At 37.4% G+C, this 21237-nt stretch overlaps 1 protein-coding gene across 2 annotated transcripts in view; it reads left to right on the top strand.

Annotated features, from left to right (window-relative positions):
- Positions 1 to 21237, top strand: part of LOC107706730 (E3 ubiquitin-protein ligase NEURL1B-like) — a 54168-nt gene that overhangs the window by 26890 nt on the left and 6041 nt on the right. The window contains exons 1-2 of one of the 2 annotated variants that reach the window (XM_016510536.1): positions 9506 to 9746; positions 18964 to 19530. In XM_016510536.1, coding sequence (XP_016366022.1) covers positions 9716 to 9746; positions 18964 to 19530 — 598 coding nt within the window. In that variant the 5' untranslated portion in view covers positions 9506 to 9715. Of the gene's footprint in view, positions 1 to 9505; positions 9747 to 18963; positions 19531 to 21237 lie in introns of those variants that run through there. The other variant, XM_016510535.1, reaches the window with a different exon arrangement.

Below are 21237 nucleotides of genomic sequence, written 5' to 3'. Positions count from 1 at the left end.
TTAGCGGACATTTCTAAGCATTTGTCCTTGTTTTCACGCGAGCCTACTCTGTGATCAGAGTTTTACAATCTGTATTTAGGAAGACTGAGGTCCGTAAAATGTTAAGGGCAGCATAAAAGTGTTTCAGGTCATTTATGTCAGAATGTCTCTGAATTTCAGCTGCCTTGGCACTCAGCCAAGCATTCTGAATTTTAACCACTTTGTTATTGTTCTGGACTATCCTGTCAACACTGACAAATGCATTCTTTGCAGTGATGGATTGTTCTGATGGGTGCAATGCAGAAACCAATCTGGCTGCTTATGCATAGAGAGCCCTATCAGCTTTTATGCAGATGAATCAATAGTATTTTGGAAGTATTCCCAGCCATCGCTGTCTGCAGAGTTTAGGTCAGAGAGTCAAGCCAATTTATGTCATCAGCCAATGCCGAAACTATGCTTAGTTTCTTTAGATTGACCACATGGGTTCTATTCATGGGCTTGCTACCATGTGGTTGCCTCTTCATTCTGAAGTAAAGATTCATTTTGGAGACAACGAGACTGTGATCTGTTCAGCAATCAGCATCACACATAATCTTATATTCTCTCTGACAACTTGCTTATCTTTCCGCTTAACAATGACATTATCAATAACATGCCAGTGCTTGGAGTGGGGTGCATCCAAGGTAAGGGGGCACAGGGACTGAAGTGGCCGGGCCGGGCCCGCATATGGCACTGAAACAGGACAATGACTTGTGTCCAGATTTCAGTAAATCATTCATTTCAGAGAGTATTTGGCATCAAAGCACAGCCTGTGATTATTTTGGAGCAGCCCAAGCCATTTCTCATCAAACTGTGTGAAATACAGGCTGAACGATGGCTCAAAACACCCAACCAATGCATTAGCATATGAATGCAAGCTACAGATCTCGGATGAAGCAAACCAGTGTCACACCAGTAAAGTTTTGTTTGATTACAATCATTGTCTATGTAAAGTGACATACAGAAGTAGTGAGGCATGCACAAATCTGATATTATTGATGCGCAACTTTGACTGCCTTACCTCTCCCCAGACACTTCCTCCAGCTCGTCCGGGGGAATCCCAAGGTGTTCCCAGGCAAGCCGAGAGACATAGTCCCTCCAGCGTGTCCTGGGTCTTCCCCGGGGCCTCCTCCCGGTGGGACAAGCCCGGAACACCTCCCCAGGTAGGCGTCCAGGAGGCATCTGAAACAGATGTCCAAGCCACCTCAACTGGCTCCTCTCAATGTGGAGGAGCAGTGGCTCTACTCCGAGCTCCTCCCATGTGACAGAGCTCCTCACCCTATCTCTAAGGGTGCGCCCTGCCACCCTGCAAAGGAAGCTCATTTTGGCCTCTTGTATCCAAGATCTTGTCCTTTCGATCATGACCCAAAGCTCATGACCAAAGGTGTGAGTAGGAACGTAGATTGACCTGTAAATTGAGAGCTTCGCCTTTTGGCTCAGCTCCTTCTTCACCACAACAGACCGCTACATCGACCGCATTGCTGCTGCCGCTGCACCAATCCATCTGTCAATCTCACGTTCCATCCTTCCCTCACTCGTGAACAAGACCCCAAGATACTTGAACTCCTCCACCTGGGCCAAGAACTCTCCTCCAACCTGGAGAGGACAAGCCACCCTTTTCCGGTCAGGCACCATGGCCTCGGACTTGGAGGTGCTGATTCTCATCCCCGTCACGTCACACTCGACTGCAAACCGTCCCAGTGCACGCTGAAGGACCAGGCCCGATGAAGCCAACAGGACAACATCGTCTTCAAATAGCAGAGATGAAATTCTGTGGTCCCCGAACCAGACCCCCTCCGGGCCCAGGCTGTGCCTAGAAATTCTGTCCATAAAAATAATGAACAGAACCGGTGACAAAGGGCAGCCCTGCCGGAGTCCAACATGCACCGGGAAAAAGTCTGACTTACTGCCGGCAATGTGAACCAAGCTCCTGCTCCGGTCGTACAGAGACCGCACAGCCCTTAACAGAGTGCCTCGGACCCCATACTCCCAGAGCACCCCCCACAGAATGCCACGAAGGACACGGTCGAACGCCTTCTTCAGGTCCACAAAGCACATGTGGACTGGTCGGGCGAACTCCCACAAACCCTCGAGCACCCTAGTGAGGGTGTAGAGCTGGTCCAGTGTTCCACAGCCTGGACAAATACCGCATTGTTCCTCCTGAATCCGAGGTTCTACTATCGACCGGATTCTCCTCTCCAGTACCCTGGCATAGACTTTTCCGGGGAGGCTGAGGAGTGTGATCCCCCTATAGTTGTAACACACCCCAGTTGTCCAGTCCAGAGATACTGTTCCCAATCTCCACGCGATGTTACAGAGAAGTAACCTGGTAAAGGTGCATGTTGAGGAAAATTCTCGTGACGATGACGTCATATTTGTCGCGCGCACCCAAGCGAACTTGCGGACGCATAGAGTATAAATCAGCCTTAATACAACCTGCATCTAGATAGCAATAGCAAGTAGCAAATCACAAATTATTGCTGTGATGCGAACTAAAGGCTATTGGATTTTTAAGAAGCAGATGAGTCCTTTGATATGTCCATCCCCAATTTTCTGTTTAAATATGAAATATGACAACATTGGAAAGAAAACTACTTGTCAAGCCTTTTCATAGGGTCTTTAATACATTTGCAGAAATAATCATAAAATAAAAAAGTAACCAAAATGTATTACAAAACAAATTGTTTATAATAATAGTATGTATGCTCTGGCAGAAAATGCATATCATAATAGCACAGCCAAGAGAAGAGAAGACATTACATGCATGAATTTTTTAAGTCATGGCTATTGTATTTTGTACATGGATTCAATGAAAGCATTAGGCCCACTTAGACAGTGGTTATGACTCATTTTGTCATTAGATCTATGAGTTTGGCTTTGGACAAGATTCCCCTGCTGCTCAGACAACCACATGCAGTCCTCCCAGTTGGCCATCTGCTTAGCATTTCAGTGTCTTTGAAACTTGACGGGAATTAGAATACTGCTAATGTAACACTTCACAGTCCAAGGACTAGTCATTCCACCGCATGGTAGCGATTTTGATGCCATAGTCCAAGTCTTACCACACAGTGTGACAGCATCCTCTCTCAAAGAACATAATGCTTCTACTCTGACAAAAAAACTGGAGGTAGCCAGTTTTCCTGTACATTTAAACGTATGCCTAATGCTGGTACAAATTTAGTCTTCTCCTAAAAACGCCCTCCCTTTCCAGAATTGTCCCATAGACAGGTTTTTTTCATGCATATCCTTTTTGTCGAGTCACATTGCCCTGATTGCCATCCCTGACCATGCCGATGGCTGCCAGCGTTACATGTAATCAGACTGACAGATTTGTGTTGGCTGTTCCCAGAGGAGAGGGGACACTGAAAATAATGTTCAAAAAAAGGTTTGTAGATTGAGGTGCTGTTAAGACCGATGTGATCACATTGGTCCTTCATTCCTTTTTCTCCTCTAATCTGTTGGGGGGTTTTGTACTTAGTGAAATTAATTCATTAATGAGGGCATGAATTTGACTGAAGGTGAATCTCAATAAACCTGTCAAGACCACATTCTCATTACCATTACCAAAACATCAATCTCATCACCAAAATGTGTGGAAAATTTGGTATTATACTTAAATTGTATTTATACACCAAGATGTTTTTTCTTCTGCTTAAAATGTATGCTGAGATTTAAAAAAAAAAATCATTGTAATTGTAATAGTGCTGAAACATGAAGCAAATTAAGAAAATGGTGTATCAACCCAAGTGCAGTTTATTCCAAAGAGTGAAAATCCAAAACCAAACTGAATTAAGATCAAAAACATGAAACAAAACATGACCATAACATGAACTTGACAAAACAATGACCTGAGGCAGTGAGCAGTGATCAACGTTTTAAATACAAGATGTTTTGTCATTGGGTGTTTTTGTCATGTGATTACCCTAGTAGGTCGCACTGGAGAAACTGAGTCAGCTGGCTGCTCTCGAAATGCTCTCGCGGTACTTTGATGCCATACATCACAGTGACAAGATAAAAGTGATAAGAAGATAAGACAATGAACATGGCAAGATCACATGAAGGAAATGAGGAATCTAATGACAGGAACTTCAAAATAAAAGTAAAAGACATAAACAAAACCTAAAACAGACATGACATATCCCCTCAAAGGGCAGCTCCAAACACCCAAACAAAAAAACACATACAAAAGAAGAAAACAGTCCAGGACAGTGCTGGAGTGGAGGAGGACAAGGGGGAGGGATGGAAGGTCAGGCCTGTGAAGTGGAAGCGGGCCTGGATCATGGCATGGTGGTGGATCTGGACCTTGGAGTAGTGAACAAGACCATGGGACTGTAGGACAGAGATGGGCTTGGACCATGAAGCAGTGGATGAAACCATGGAGAATCTGGTGGCCATGATGAAGCCAGCAGAAATGGAGACCACCAGGGTGAAGCCAGTGATGCAGATTACCACCTCACCAGAGCAGAAGACCACTCAGGCTGAGTCAGCAGGTCAGGAGGCCATGGCGGAGCAGAAACTTGCTTTCACTTTCATGGTTATTCAAAGAGCAATTAAATTATACAGAGAAAGCGAGCAAAAATCATTTACATTATCAAAGAACAGTATGACTGAACAGTCTAGTGCGAGTTTAAGCACTTAAAAAAAACACTCCTGTTATAATTAGCGAAGCTGTCTGTACACTGTTTGATGAATGAATCTCTTACTTACATCATACGCACATCTGCACTTTATTTATGATGTGAGAATTTGTGAGTGCGGAATTCAGTCAGCAAGTGCTCGCACTGATCAAAACTCTGGCATTTCAGCGATGACTTCTGAACGCTTCTGACTGAACGTGTCATTCATAAACTCAACGGAGTCATGTGCGATTGGTTAAAATGTGCAAAGCTGTAAAAACGCATGAAAAGAAATATGATGCAACATGAGCAGATCTAAATTTATTGCTGCAATCAACAATTTTTATTTCATTTTCATTTTATTTGTGACAGCCGTAATGGATTTAGTTTAACTGTGCAGGGGCATTTTGTCCCAAGCTCCCGTTGAATTCTGACCCATTGTAAGGCCTTCCCCAGCCTTACACAGGACGATGGTGTATCAAACCCAAGTGCAGTTTATTCCAAAGAGAGAAAATCCAAAACCAAACTAGTGATGAGTGTTTCAAAGTACTACTTTAAAATCTTTGCAAATCATTTTTGAACCAACGTTTTGGAGTGCATATAAAACTGCCAAAGTCATGTGAGTTCAGTAAACGAGGCTTCATTATGTCGTAACTCTTTTGAAATGTTTAAAAATTTCAATAGCTCTCCGCCGAACCCATGAATCATGCAGGTTTCCTGCACCCCCCATTGTTCAACTTGAGTCTATGGTTTTTACCTGATATGTTTTTTTTTTACCTGATGTTTGTTTTTATAAATTTGTAGACATTTTATTGAGGCATTTGTATAATTAAACAATAGTAGTTAATAGTCTCTAATTGGCCTGTTTAGCTCAGCCATCCATAGAACAAACAAAACAAGCTCTGATTGATAAAAGACCACATACAGACACAGATACTTAATATTTAGTATTAGAACAGATGATTAGTTAATTGCATTTGATAGATTATACTTTCAATAAAACATTTGCAATAAGTTTATAAAAGCACAAATTTTATGCATTTTGGTCTCTGTTTTGCTGCATTTCTGACCAGCAAGCGTAACCAGCGTGTGGTGTTTTAAGTACAAAGAAACGGGTTCAATTGACCGTTTGCAAAGAGTTTGATTGACAGGCGATCTGACCAATCATAACACCAAATCCGCCATTTTGCCCGACAAACAAATCAGACAGGAGAGTAGATTAACTTCAGTGGAATTAAAGGTGACATATCATGAAAATCTGACTTTTCCAGGTTTTAAGTGCTATAATCAGGTCCCCGGTGCATCTACCAACCAAGGAAACGTGAAAAAGATTAACCCAGTAACTTTGTTTTGGTAAGCCTTTTTCTGCAAGCGTCTGAGAAAACGAGCGCGTCTGATTTCGCTCCCTTGGTGACGTGGCAAAGGGATCTCATTATAATATTACCGCCTCTTAATCTGCAAGTTTACACCCACGGCGCCTTTATTGTGTTTTCGCAAGTGACAAGATCTAAAATAAACATGCGATTTATTTCCAAGCTGTTTACCTTCACCGACATAACCGACTGTTTTTTGTAACTCGTGTTTTGTGGGCGGGGAGCAGCAGCTCATTTGCATTTAAAGAGACAGGACCGAAAATAGGCGCGTTTCTGCTTCCACTCAAAATAGGCATTTTCAAAATGATATAATAAAAGATCTGTGGGGTATTTTGAGCTGAAATTTCACAGACACATTCTGGGGACACCCTTTTTTTTTTTATGTAAAAAGGGGCATAATATGTCTCCTTTAAACTTTAAAAATGTTGTATTGACATCTTTCCATGGTTGAAATAAAATATGTTCTGATGTTCATCCATGTTTGTTTCGTGCTTTAAGTATATGAAAAGACGATTGGTTTATGTGCCGCTTGAATTGTGGAAATATTTGCTATGTGGAAATAGGTGCTATGTTTAGGCATTGATAGTTGATATATAGCTATATATATCGCACTATCAATGCCTAAACATAGCACCTAACTAATTTGAGGTGGTCAGGTGGTACAAGTTGTAGCTCTCAGAAAAATCCCAATTCACAAGTTGTAATTACAAGTTCTACAAGGACATGAACGCTTATAACAAGTTTGTATCTCGTAATATCAGTAATTACAATATGGCGTGAATGCACCTTTAAATACCAGATTAGGGTAATCACATGACAAAAACAACCAATGACAAAACGAAACTACTAAACAAGATAACAAGCCAAAGAAAACCAAAGAAATCATGACATATAAATCAAAGGAACCACAAGATCACACGAGGTGAACTTCAAAATTAAAAGACCTCAACAGAACCCAAAACAGATGTAACAGTATTTTTTAGGGGGAAAAAAAGTTATGGTAATGGTAATGACAATCAACATTGTGAATAATAAGAATTAAAAAATCGGGTAGGCAACACAATGAAAGAAATGTTAAATATCCTGACAATAATCTTAATTTATTATTTTTAATATTAATCTTCCCACTAATTGTAATTTTATATATTTATTTATTATGCAATTTCACATAATATAGTATTTGTTTTATATTTGCAACAGGAGCTGATGGCAAGCATCCCATTGCAAGATATCATTCTATCCCAAACAAAGAGCTTTTATTCATGTGGTGCTTGTTTACAGTGCAGATAGTCTCCGCCTCAAACATTCTTCCTGTGTTAACCACAGTTATTGCCACTTTTCCTTCTGAATCCATTACAAACACTTCAGAAGAATTTCATTGTGCATTGGCCCTGCCTTAGTTTATATATATACTGTGCATAACAGGAGGGTCACCATTTCTATCTGGTACAGAGGAATAAATTGATATAAATATATTAAAATGCACTTTACCAAGAATTTGCTACAGTTATATTAAAATATAATGGCTTTAATATGAAAGTATATTGCGAGATTGCTTTGTTATATGAGCATATCTAAAACCATTATTTTTCTTGAAAATAGCTAAGCATTTAATGCATTAATCATCCCACTGAAGGTCTTTGACGTCCACAAGTGCACTTTTTTGTCCTAAGTGGACTACGTCATAACATTCTTACCCTATCAACCGTAGGTAAAACTTTCTGGGTATCTTGAAATTATTTTATATGCATGAATATGGAGTGACCATGGGCCTTGTTACTGTCTGAATGGTCACACTAGGTGACAAACAACCTCTCTTGAGAAGATCTGGGGCGGATTTAATAGACGTTGGCCCGCGGCCGGCAATCGTGGGCTAGGTCTGTTTGGACAAGGCTCCTCAGAGACAGCTACAGCTCACAAGACAGGAAGCAGCTTGCATGGATCCCAGCGGTCAAGGTTGTGAGGACATAGGATGGGGGTTGGGGTAGAGAGGGGATTTCCTCGTAAGGGGTTTGTGTCATTTTCAAAAAATACCCACAACTATGCTGCAGTCATGAAACATTTAGGTACTAATCTGTTTTTCATATTTTTTTATGTATTTTAATTGCTTTAATGTTTGCTGGCCTGTTTGCTATTGTATGTTGAAAAATGCAAAGGTTATAATACATTTGAATATCCATTTCTGGAGAAAAGGGGAATGATAAAAAACAAACACATTTAATTTAGAGCCAGGTAATTTATATAAAATAAGCTGTATTTCAAAAATAACTGATATCTAGTAATATTTCATTTTTAACCTTCTTAAGGCTTATATAGCTAATATAATACTAATGAAATTAGCATGACCCACAAATCCAGATATTTATTTCATTCAAATGAGTTGAGTTAGATACACCACACTTATAAAAAAAAAGTACCATGACAGTAGGCTACTATGATTTTTGGACATGTCCAATCAAAGGTAGTACCATGTTCGGTGACTTTCCTTGGAGTATAATGTAATTTAATTGCTTTAATGTTTGCTGGCCTGTTTGCTATTGTATGTTGAAAAATGCAAAGGTTATAATACATTTGAATATCCATTTCTGGAGAAAAGGGGAATGATAAAAAACAAACACATTTAATTTAGAGCCAGGTAATTTATATAAAATAAGCTGTATTTCAAAAATAACTGATATCTAGTAATATTTCATTTTTAACCTTCTTAAGGCTTATATAGCTAATATAATACTAATGAAATTAGCATGACCCACAAATCCAGATATTTCATTCAAATGAGTTGAGTTAGATACACCACACTTATAAAAAAAAAAGTACCATGACAGTAGGCTACTATGATTTTTGGACATGTCCAATCAAAGGTAGTACCATGTTCGGTGACTTTCCTTGGAGTATAATGTAAATTTCTTTAAATATAATAAACATATCAGTACCAATATATGTAACATTATTTTGTTGCGTTGTGTCGAGGCTCAGTAAGAGGAACGCGTTTTGCCATGGTGTCGCGTCTCGCGCCATGTGCGTTGCGTTTTAAGACAGCGTATGAAGTTAAAAATAATTCCATTTTTAAAAAGACTCGCGTGACCAGCTGTTCTTGAACACAGAAACGCGTCATGTGTGATTGTTCTCTACAAGCTGGAAGAATTGACGTCGCGTTTGAAACGTCGCGTCGTTCACACAGGACGCAGTTGTGATATGTACACATGCGCCGTTGAGTTGCGTCTAGCTGTTTTTATCAGGGTTTTGCACCACCAGCGTTGCGTTTTAAGACGCGTGTCAAGTTAAAAATAGTTTAGCTTTTAAAACGCTTCTTGCGCCCTCCTCGTTAACTGTTACATTTTGTCGCGAGCTTTTTTTAAACGCAAGGCTTTACGAATCGACGTGCGCGCTTACAGTGCATCCAGTTTAGTTTATTATAACGACAGCGTTGTAGTTGGTCGCGTTGCGTTCAGTGTAGATGCAGATGGGTTGTAGGATGATCAGGCGTGGGGAGGGTTTGGCTGGCCAATGCGCCAATAGACGCCAATGGCTTGAAAAGCCGCTTCTGTGTGCATGATAGTATGAAGACGCTGCAAGTCTCAGACGCGTAGAGATTTCACAGAGCTGCGATTACGAAAATATTCCGTATATCTGATAATAAATGGACAGACCAGGAGCAGAAGCATTCGCGATCCACTTGTCACCAAGGGAGAGCAATTATTGGAAATAATGGGGAATACAACACCCAAACCACTAATAGGTAGGAGATGGCTTGGTCGGCCGTTGGTTGATATGTCTTGTGACAGAAATCAGAAGCATTTTTGTATGCTTTAATGTGGATAGAGATGTGTAATGTCTTGATTTCTTGTGCAAATATAAGCATGTATACTAGCTTCTGAACTATATTGGGATGACAGTGCGCGCTGCGTAGGAGTGAGAAGATGACGGGTGATGTTCAAGTTATTCACAGACCCTGCAAATGTGTCATTGCTTAAAGCTGTCTAATTCATTAAGCATAACATCTCCCTTTATGTTTTAAGTTTTTTCTCCTCTCATGAATGTTATTCACCTTCTTGTTTAGATATTTCTTATTTGTCTGTATTTAAACGTTAAACAAAGATGATTATGTTCTCTAGTAACAGTTGGATTATTTATTATTCTGTATTAAAGAGACCACAAGAGTTGATGTTGATGATAAACTGTACAGTTATGCAGAAGATGAGAATTCCCCCATCCATGAGAAAAGCTCTGTTTCTTTCTGCTGAATTCTAATATGTTCTACACTCTCCTCCATCACCTAGATTGAATGTACACAGAGTGTCCCTCAAGCATACCTTATGAACACACCGTTTCCATTTAAAGCCTAGCTTTTTCCTACTAGATCAATGTAAGTTCAAATAATTGCTTTTAATTGCATCTAGATACCTAAAGTGAGCTTTATCTGTATGTGGTTAAAGTATATGCTCAGTCAAAGGTCTGAGGGCACATTGACAATTTGGAAGATATTTTTATCTTGGAAATAAACTCTAAAGTCTGAGAGTTTTGACCATTTTAAAAACAAAGGTAATTTTTTTGAGGTAAATTGAATAAAGCAATATTTCAGATTGTAGTTCAATAATCAAATAAGAAAATTAGTGACATTGATCATGTGAAGTGCTTTGTAAGATGTTCTTGCTCCATTAAAGCACAAGATGGTCATTGTCAAACCAAATGTTAAGGCATCCAACATTTGTGTTAATTTTTCACTCATCTTGTTGTGCAGATAATATAATTTGTAATTAAAATGTTGTATCAGTAAATGAATAAAAAATAATTTTCATGAACAGTCTCAGAATTTTGGACCCTGCTGTAGGAAATTTTGACACTGAAATGACCATAAATCGGTTTAATGAGATATGTAATTGGCCGATTCTACACTATCAGTAAAGTTAATCACATGGCACATGACCAGCACATAAAACCTCACAGTGTGCATGTATACCAAAAGGTTAGGAATGACTCACGATGTGTTTCATTGGCACTGCTGGAGTTCTGCTGCTCATTGACCCCAAAACGAATATTCTTTGTTTCCATATTCACAAATAAAGCTCTATCTGGTATCCATTATTTCTCATTGTGTGCTCAGTCCCCACCCTCTTGTAAGTTCTGCGTAGAGCTCTCTGAACTCTGATACTGGAACGCTGAAGAACTTTTGCACCCCCACACAACAATGAACTGTATGTTGACTATAAAATGGGTACATATTGATGAATGATTTACTTATAGTCAAACGTGAACTTGTGTCTTAAATATGATTGAATGTATGGCTTGGCATGCCATACAAAGCTGATTCCCAGTTTAACTCTGAAACACAGCATGATTGGGTGTGTGGAACTCAATGCTGGATCAGGTCACAGTACATTTTTAGAACAGTTTGGAAACATGAATGTATTCATCTTGGTGGTTTCATCACTTTTTTAATTTTGGCAATATTAGATGCTGTTGCCTGACTGGCTGAATCATATTGGTATTTGTGTACATATCTTAGAAAATGAAAGACAGGAAATTCAAGATTTAACTTTCAGACATTTTACCCAGCATGGATCACTCATCTGTAAAATCTGAGGCCTGATTTGACTGTACCAGAGTTAGCATATAGAATATTTAAAACTTAAATCCAGAGTAACTTTTTGGCTTTTCAGTCAAAACATTTTTTTTTAATTATTTGTATATTTATCTTACATAAGATTTATGAGATGGTGCGGTTGTAATCGAGCTAATGTAAAGTTGTACAATTTGGCTTGAAAATAGTACAAGCTATGTACATCTATACACACACAAAAATTAGCCCATATGCCGTTCTGTCATACTAATTTGTAGCAAGACATGGCTAATGTAGGCATTCAGTTTTTAAATTTTTTGAAAATTTATCACAGTATTCTTATATGAATTATGCATGATGCTAATTTGTTTTGCAACGCAAACTAAAAGTCAAGCGATATGTTTTTAAAATAAATGTTTAGGTCGGAGCCAATAGTCTTGTGGCAAGCGCTTTGACATATAACTGTGCATCCTAGTTTGTGCTCATTTTTCGTATCCTGTTCCCCTCTATCTATCCATCTAGAGATAGTTAAGGTCAATGAATCAGCCATATATATATATATATATACAGTGGTGTGAAAAAGTGTTGGCCCCCTTCCTGATTTCGTATTTTTTTGCATGTTTGTCACACTTTAATGTTCCAACCAGTTATTAGGTTTAGGGGGCAAACACTTTTTCACACAGGGCCATGTAGTTTTGGGTTTTGTTTTCCCTTAATAATAAAAACCTTCATTTAAAAACTGCATGTTGTGTTCACTTGTGTTATCTTTTACTAATATTTAAATTTGTTTGATGATCTGAAACATTAAAGTGTGACAAACATGCAAAAAAATAAGAAATCATGAAGGGGGCCAACACTTTTTCACACCACTGTATATATATATATATGGATGATTCATTGACCTAACGTATCTGTTTGGCTGCATTGACAAACTGCAACATGAAATCCACACTCAATGGAAAAACGTGTCTCCACCTAGATTTTTTTAACCTATACATACAATTTACAGCAGTTTCCAGCTGAAAAGACACTAGCCATTAGGTGGTAGTGACTTTGTCTGTGCCAAAAAATGTTTTCAGTAGATTTTCAAAAAGTTTGCATTGCCTGAGAAAACATGAAAGACGTGAGGCAAGCAGTTCTCAGACAGTTTTTCTTGCGCATGAAATCACACGCTAGCAAACCAATGAGAACACAGAACAATAATGACGATTCACAGTAAATAAAGTGTAGGCGTCAAAGCTGCTGTAGATCCGCTCACTCCAACCCCTACATAACTGGTACAGATTTGCAGAAAATTACAGTTGTTTGGGGGAAAAAAAGAATTTAAGGACAGTTACATATGTATTCCCAACATTTTCTTATGCAAGCTTTACGTTGCTCCTCAGATGATAAGGGAATTCATAGTAATGTTAATATTTAGCAAGTCAGTTTAGCCACATGACTTGGGTAATGCACGCCCCTAATATGTACTAATTAGTGCTGTCAAACCATTAAAATCTAATTTTAATATAATATATGATGTTGATTAATCAAATTCATTGCAAACTAATCACACATCAATTTGGGCTGAGAAATTACTCCCCAAAAGATCATTTAAAGTCATAATTGTGTTCAATGAGAAAAGAATAGACGTTACAAAAGTAGTTTTAAAAATAAGTATTTTGTTTCAACATAGAACTTACACTTAAACATTTAAGGCTACAATGTGGCAATGACATTGTTTTTTGAAGCTGCATCTGAAGTGGCATTTTAAATGCAGAGCACAAATTCCAAGTATGGGTCACCATACTTGGCCACATGTCACTTTCACTTTTAAATAGGATAGAATGGGGGAAGATACTTTCAAATTGTAACATATTTAGATAAAAGATTAACATGTGCACAATGATAATGATGAATCAGCCAAAGTGTATTTATAGGAAATAAATAGAAACATTTGCTAATATGGTTGTTTAAACACAAAATGTAAAATAATATAAAATATATAGTTCAGTCATGAAACTCTAGATGGCGCAGGCTGACGGGTTGTTAACGTAACTGATGATATTCAGAGAGTTAAACGACTTGGCACAAGCTGATTGGTTCATGCTGCATATGTAGCCAATGAGCTTAGTGCCTTGCATTTATATGGCTGGCTAGCATTCACTTGAGATTTCCTGCACCGCGCTTTCAGAGTTTCTCTGAAACCCTAGATCTGCTTGTTCTGGGGGGTTTTATCTTTTATATTCCTTCTGCCTTATAGGGATGATTTTAAGCATATTATTGTATAGCGGCAGCATACATATTTAAATGTTTTGTTTCTTCTTCCAGCTTTGTTGGGGGGTTATTTTATATGCTATTTGTGCAGCAGCAGTATGTCTTAAATACTCACACCGTATTGCCATATGCATTGGCAGTAGCAAGTTCCTGTACTTGCTTGCAGCAGCAGCAATAATCTACAACTACAGCAATTACCAACAGCAGCAGCAATTCAGCAGCAGCATAGCAGATCTATTCCGCCAAGACCAAATGCATTAACATTGTCATATCCATCACCATGCTAAAATCTTCCAAGAGTTGTCATGATTGAAGTAACATTTATATATTTTTAAAGGGGCATTCATGAAAATACTAAAATAAATAAACTATTTTATTTAAAATTTTATTTAGATGATTTTGTTGTATAATTGAATAACCAATGACAAAGCAGAAAGATTCATCTGAAAGGTAAAATTATTCTATGACTTGTATACAAGCATAAGAATATTTACAGATTTAATTGTCCATATTTTTTTAATTGAATATATCTCATAATATCAACACTATGAATGCAAATGTAATGATTTCACTAAGTTAAACTATAGGTTTTAATGAAAGCAAAGATGTCTGAAATAATTCATGGAAATGTTAAATAATCCCAAAATTACAATTAGAATTAAATTGAGAAATAATAACACTAACAACAACATGCCACTTGGGGCCTTTTGTGTCAATTTATTTTTACTTCACAAATCTAAAAACATTGTGTCCACATTTCCCTCATTAACAAATAGACACAAAAACTTTGACAAATGTTGATATTCAGATGAAATGACAAAATTAAAAATTGCATAGCTTACTCGTAGATTACTGGTTTTAAAACACATTAATGTTTTTTTTTTTTTGAATATTGATTTTTTTTTTTATATTGAAAATTGAAATTTAATATTGCAGTATGTAATTTATTTTTAATGAAATATAGTCTAAATATGAAGACCAGTAGGTAGCGGCAACTCATTGTCAGCAGTGTTTCGTTATTAACTCAATCCACGTTTTTTTGGAAACACAGCTGTGTGTTTCTTGGAAATCCACAACATTTCTGTTGTGGTTTTGTTTAGAAGCATTTTCTTTGGCGAAATTGAGCAAAAACAGACAATACTTGACAAAATTGTATTAAAAATGTAACACAATATTAACTAATTAATTAATTGAACTGTTGTATAAAATTAACATCACAATATCACATCGCACAGTCATCATGTATCATGTTTGTCAGCAACTGCATGCAATGCATTAACGTGTTAAATCGACAGCCCTACTAATATATGTATCACAAAACCTGCTTCATATGTAGGGCTTTTCTGATGTAGTAAACTTGCACTGTAGCTCACCTGATACAGCATTACACTTGTGATACAGAGCTTGAAACACTAGTAACAACTAGTAACAATCCATTGAGCACAAAAACTCATAAAAGACATGATGGCATGTTTACTTAAGTTTTTCTCTTACGTTTGATTTTGTTAAAGGAACACGCCACTATTTTTGAAAATAGGCTCATTTTCCAACTCCCCTAGAGTTAAACAGTTGAGTTTTACCGTTTTCGAATCCATCCAGCCGATCTCCGGGTTTGGCGGTAGCACTTTTAGCTGTAGCTTAGCATAGATGATTGAATCTGATTAGACCGTTAGCATCTCGCTCAAAAATGACCAAAGAGTTTCGATATTTTTCCTATTTAAAACTTGACTCTTCTGTACTAAGACCAACGGAAAATGAAAAATTTTGATTTTCTAGGCCGATATGGCTAGGAACTATACTCTCATTCCGGCGTAATAATCAAGGAACTTTGCTGCCGTACCATGGGTGCAGCAGGCGCAATGATATTACGCAGGGCAATACACAGACGCATTTCACATTTAACACATTTCCAACTGTTGGAAAATGTGCCTATTTTCAAAAATAGTGACGTGTTCCTTTAACAGGTTAGGTTTAGTATAGGGCTCAGTGTAGGTAGTACATTATTTTCAAACATGATAAAGCATTTACCTTTTAGCGTCATTCGCTGGACGTTTCATTTACATGATAAATATAGCAACCAACATAATAAAATATTGTCAGATTCACATTCATCTGTTTCGGATAAAACTGAATATGCTTTTCGCGCCACTCACAGATATTTCACTTTTGAAAGTGTTATGAAATGTGCAAGAAGAAAAACAATATAATTTTGAGGAAATGTAGGTAGGGGCATGTTTTTCCACTGAATGAAGAATAAGGATTGGCAATGTGGGATTTATTAATTTGGGGTATTATTTATGCAATTCAAATCATTATGAAGGTTTTTCACTCCTTTTTTCATTTAAAAATAATCTTTATCTCTGTCTTCAAATCTTTTGTCATTTCCACTGTATGGCAGAAGGCCTGTGATGTACTGTTTGTTTGTAACACTTATAGCATAGACAGAGCTATAGACTCTCATGTGTGTGCGTGTGTGCTAGGAGATAGGAGTCAAGGGACTGGACAGTGGCATTGTCATTAACCACAGCTCGGATTGGATAGTGTAGGCCTATATTTGGAAGCCACGAAAACCACGCTTTGCTTCACAAGTGGCGTTTATGGTAGGGTGACCATACGTGCCATTTTCCCAGGACGCGTCCTGGCCAGGATTTGTTTTGGCTTTGTTTTCCTGTTTTCATGCTTGCTGAAGGTAATGATCGAAAAGTAGTTTGACCAATAACATGCAAGCATTGTACATAATGGACCAATCATGGCGTGTGAGAAGGTGGGATCTACGGTCAAAGCGATGCAATTAATCGTACATATTAGGTGTGTTCGACTTAAAAGCAGTGCGGCTCAGACCGATCAGTGTTTGACATCAAAGTACCTCGAGAGCGTTTCGAAAGCATAACCGTCTGTATGGTACTTTGATGTCATACACCGATCGGTCTGCACACGCAAACAAAGCCAAAACCTAGATATTTTAGGCAATATAGAAATCCTGGCCAGGACGCGTCCTGGGAAAATGGCACGTATGGTCACCCTAGTTTATGGCTCTCATCTCTCCTAAGCCTATACACAAATCAGTGGAGAGCTCTTTTAATCAAAGCTAACCAGTGTCCATGATTGAATCAAATTTAAAACAATGTGAAAAAACAACTTCATTTTTATGAGTATTCAACTTAAGTGTTAGTTTTAACACAATTTTCTAAGTATATATAGCACAATATAGTTTACTAGTTGAACTTAATTTCAGAAGAAGTTGCCTTAACTCAAAAAAAATTATGCAAACTGTTGCGTAAATTTTTTTTGTTGCATCCAAACAATATTTTTTAGAGTGTGTGAGAAGGTAACTGTTGTATTTTATGACTCTGCCTTAGATCTATTGATGAAAAACACTTAAAACCTGCCATATTAGCCCATCCACAAACTGTAGTTTAATGCAGTTTATCGCTATGGAATGTAAAGTGGAAGGTGAGACTAAATGGAAAGTAGTTATATACTTCTATATTTTTATGTGTATTTGTATTGTATTTGTCACACCCACAAAGTTGTCTTTTCTGTCAAGAAACATGAGGCATGTAATGTCTTTTTTTGCGACATCTTTGTTAAATGCAGTGCTTATATTTTACTGAAAGACAATGAAAATCATAATCATAATGACAGTGTGCTGCGTACATCCTCAATTTTCATGAAGAATTCCAATAACTGTGACATACCCTCATGAAATACAAGAACAGATGCTGCAAATGTTTCACTGGTTTGTTATATGGCAGTGTTATGTCTTAAATGAATTTAGATATAATGCTTAACTTGGTAAATGTGGCATGGGACATTTCACTGTTTGTACATAGATTAGAGCTAATCAGTTCAGGCAGAGTTAAAAGCTTCTTCTGTACAACTACTTCAATGAAATATATGTATGTAATGTATGTGTATGTGTGTGTATTTTATATATATATATATATATGGACCACAAAACCAGTCATAAGTCGCACGGGTATATTTGTAGCAATAGCTTGTATGGGTCAAAATTATCGATTTTTCTTTTATGGCAAAAATTATTAGGATATATAGTAAAAATCATGTTCCATGAAGATATTTTGTAAATTTCCTACCATAAATATATAAAAACTTAATTTTTGATTAATAATATGCATTGCTAAGAACTTCATTTGGACAAATTTAAAGGCGGTTTTCTCAATATTTTCATTTTTTGCACCCTCAGATTCCAGATTTTCAAATAGTTGTACCTCAGCCAAATATTGTCCTATCCTATAACAAACCATACATCAATGGAAAAAGTATGCATAAAGGAAATATAAAGGATATGCATAATTGTCATGAAAATATATTGTCACCGTGCAAAAAAATCTTTATGCTTCTAAAATTATCTTCATTTTCTTTATGTAAAACATAACTTCCTGTTCTTCTGATTTTAGTCTGAAATATAGGCTAACCCACACATTTATTTGAAAGATTCATCAAATGTCATTATTAGGCACAGATTTAACTTAGATTAAGTATTTGAGTTTGCACCTGTAAAGTGCTATGTAAGACACATCCAGTTTTTGTTCTACTTTCATCATTATACTCCTTAGTGTTGCTGTTTATATTGTTTCCTGGAATAGTGCCCTTGAGAGATGCCTATAGTGAAAACCAGTGCACTTATACATTTCACTACATAGACTTAACAACAATAGAATAAAGGTTATAGAATGGGATCCAAAAGTTTCATACCACTAGTATAAATGGTCTTATTTATTATTGCATTGTCTTTTCAAACTATAATTTCGGTAATTTGAGTGTAAAAGTTTAATTTAAAAAAGAAATTAGAATTATGTGAATTATGTTTCTAAGTGATTTTTCAGAATCCTACAACTGTTTATTCCTAGGTAAAAAAAAAAAAAAATCTTGCATTTTCAGTATAATCTTTTAAAGTATTTATTTAATTATAATTATTTGGTAATGTATAAAATGAAAAAAATGTTTTGAATGATAAAATAGTATTTTATGTATTTATTGTCTTTTATGTACTAGGTGTCTAATAAGAAATAAATTTATACATATATTTATATTTGCCATTTGTGTGTATTACATTACATGTATGTTGTGGCTTTTTACCTGTTTCTAATGTGCTCTAATGCTTTCATTCAAACAGACACCAGCCTGCAGCATCGCCCAGTGGCCAGTCGGCAGTACTGCCCTGTTTCCAACAGTGGAGTGGAGCGTCGCACCTCTGCCCCTCCAATCAGTATTGAGTCTCCTCGTTTTCACCCCCACGCCAAAGGCAAAAATATCCGACTGGATGCACAACTGCGCCGGGCCACCCGGAAGAACAGTTTCTGCAATGGCATCACCTTCAGCCAGCGTCCTGTGCGTTTGTATGAGAAGGTGCGGTTGCGCCTCTCAGGTGTCCACACAGGCTGGAGCGGAGCTCTACGTTTTGGTTTCACCAGCTTAGACCCTAGTGAGCTTGCCATAGCTGACATCCCCAAATATGCTTGCCCCGACCTGGTGACGCGGCCAGGATATTGGGCCAAAGCCCTGCCTGAGAGGCTGGCCATGCGGGACAATGTTGTGGCCTTCTGGGCTGACCGACACGGCCGGGTCTTCTACAGCATCAATGATGGAGAGCCCATCCTCTTCCACTGCGGTCTAAGTGTTGGCTGCACACTCTGGTCCATCGTAGACATCTATGGAATCACTCAAGAAATTACTTTACTGGGTAGGTGTTCAGATAATCTAACTCACTTCTGAAAATTCAGTCTTTCATCAATAATGTTGCTGAAAACATTAGCTGGTATTGGAGAATTTTAGCTATCAGTGGGTTTGTTACCACACAAGTTGTACCAAAAAGTACAAAAAATGTCTATAAAATCAAACACTGACATGCATTAATATTAACATGAACTATACGTAGGCCCAACAATCTGCAAAATTATTAAAGAGATTAAAGTTCCAAATACATAAAAAAAAAGAAAAGTATAAAAGCAAAGGTTAGATTGCCCCAAATAACACTGCGTCCATCAGCACCACTATTCAAGCGTTCATATGAAATCATTTCTGCAGGAAGGCCCCACAGATTTGTGGTATGCCACTGGTTTTCATAAACTTTTGCAGCTCTAAGTAGGTCAGAGAAGTGTCATCTGGGACATGTCACTCTGGCTGTGACACTTAAAGCTTTACTTCAAATGAAGCTAAATGTAGATTTCTTCCCTGATAGTTATAGACGGCCATGTCTAATAATAAAATATACTATATACTACTTATTTTATTCTCATACTACAAAAGTAAAATAAGTAAATAAGTTGGGGGAAAAAGCATTATGAATATTTTATTATTATTTATGCCGTTGTATATAAGTTGTTTTGTGAAAGGTACTAAAGTCATACTTTATGAAAGCACTGGGTGCAAATGTCATTTAATTAACTCTTTTTACACAGAACAATAGTTACCATCTAGCCACGACTATTACAAGCACATCTGTGGTAAAGTGTTGTTCAGTGTCAACCCTGGCTTTAGAACTAGCATCAGATAGTTAGATAACTGCCATTTCAAGAGCTCATTTTAACATGATTAGATTGCAGCCCTACACTGTAAAAAATGACCGTGAATTTAACGGTAAAAGACTGTAAAAATGCTACAGTAAAAACCTGTTAAATGGTTAACGGTAAATTCCCCTACTATATACGGTGAAAAACTGTATTGGACATTACATGTATTGGACATTAATTTTACGGTAGTATACCGTTTTTGGAAGTGAAAAATACCGTATAATTTACAGTGAATAACCGTAAACTGACATTCCCAGAATTCCCTGCGTTACATTTCAAATGTAATGTTTTTTTGTTGAAATAACTATGTTTCTTAGTTTTTTCTTATCAGTTTTGTACATTAGGGTTGTGTGTTACACCTAATGTTGTTAAATGAATGTTTATTGCATTATTTCAGTTTCATGTGTGTTACCATGATGGTGTTTAGCGTTTGTGTGAATGACACTGTGCACCTTCTATATATGTTATTATTTAAAAGCTGCTTGTGATGGGCTTTGGTTCATCATGTGACTTTCTCATCACCACCTGCTTTTGGTGGTTATCAGTGTATTACAAAGGTACAAAACAGATTTCAGTACTTCAATAGGTTGGTATATTAACATTATATCAGTTAATGAAATTACGGTATTTAACTGTAAATTTAAGTTAAAACCTAAAACGTTGCTACCGTATTTTTTACGGTAAAATTCCGGCAACCACAGCTGCCGGTTTTTTACCGTAGATTTTACGGATTTTTTTTTACAGTGTACAGCTTTGCTGGAACTACTTCTAGGAGGCCGCACAGGTGCACAGAAGGGCTGAATGTCAGAGGAATGTCTCAACTGAGGTGCTGTAATTCACTTCCCACCCAGACTGACAGCTCTGAAATGTGCCAGTCA

Source organism: Sinocyclocheilus rhinocerous, unplaced genomic scaffold (genome assembly GCF_001515625.1).
Source record: "Sinocyclocheilus rhinocerous isolate Xijiao unplaced genomic scaffold, SAMN03320098_v1.1 scaffold445, whole genome shotgun sequence".
Lineage (NCBI taxonomy): Eukaryota > Metazoa > Chordata > Actinopteri > Cypriniformes > Cyprinidae > Sinocyclocheilus > Sinocyclocheilus rhinocerous.
This window is presented reverse-complemented; position numbering and strand designations above follow the sequence as displayed.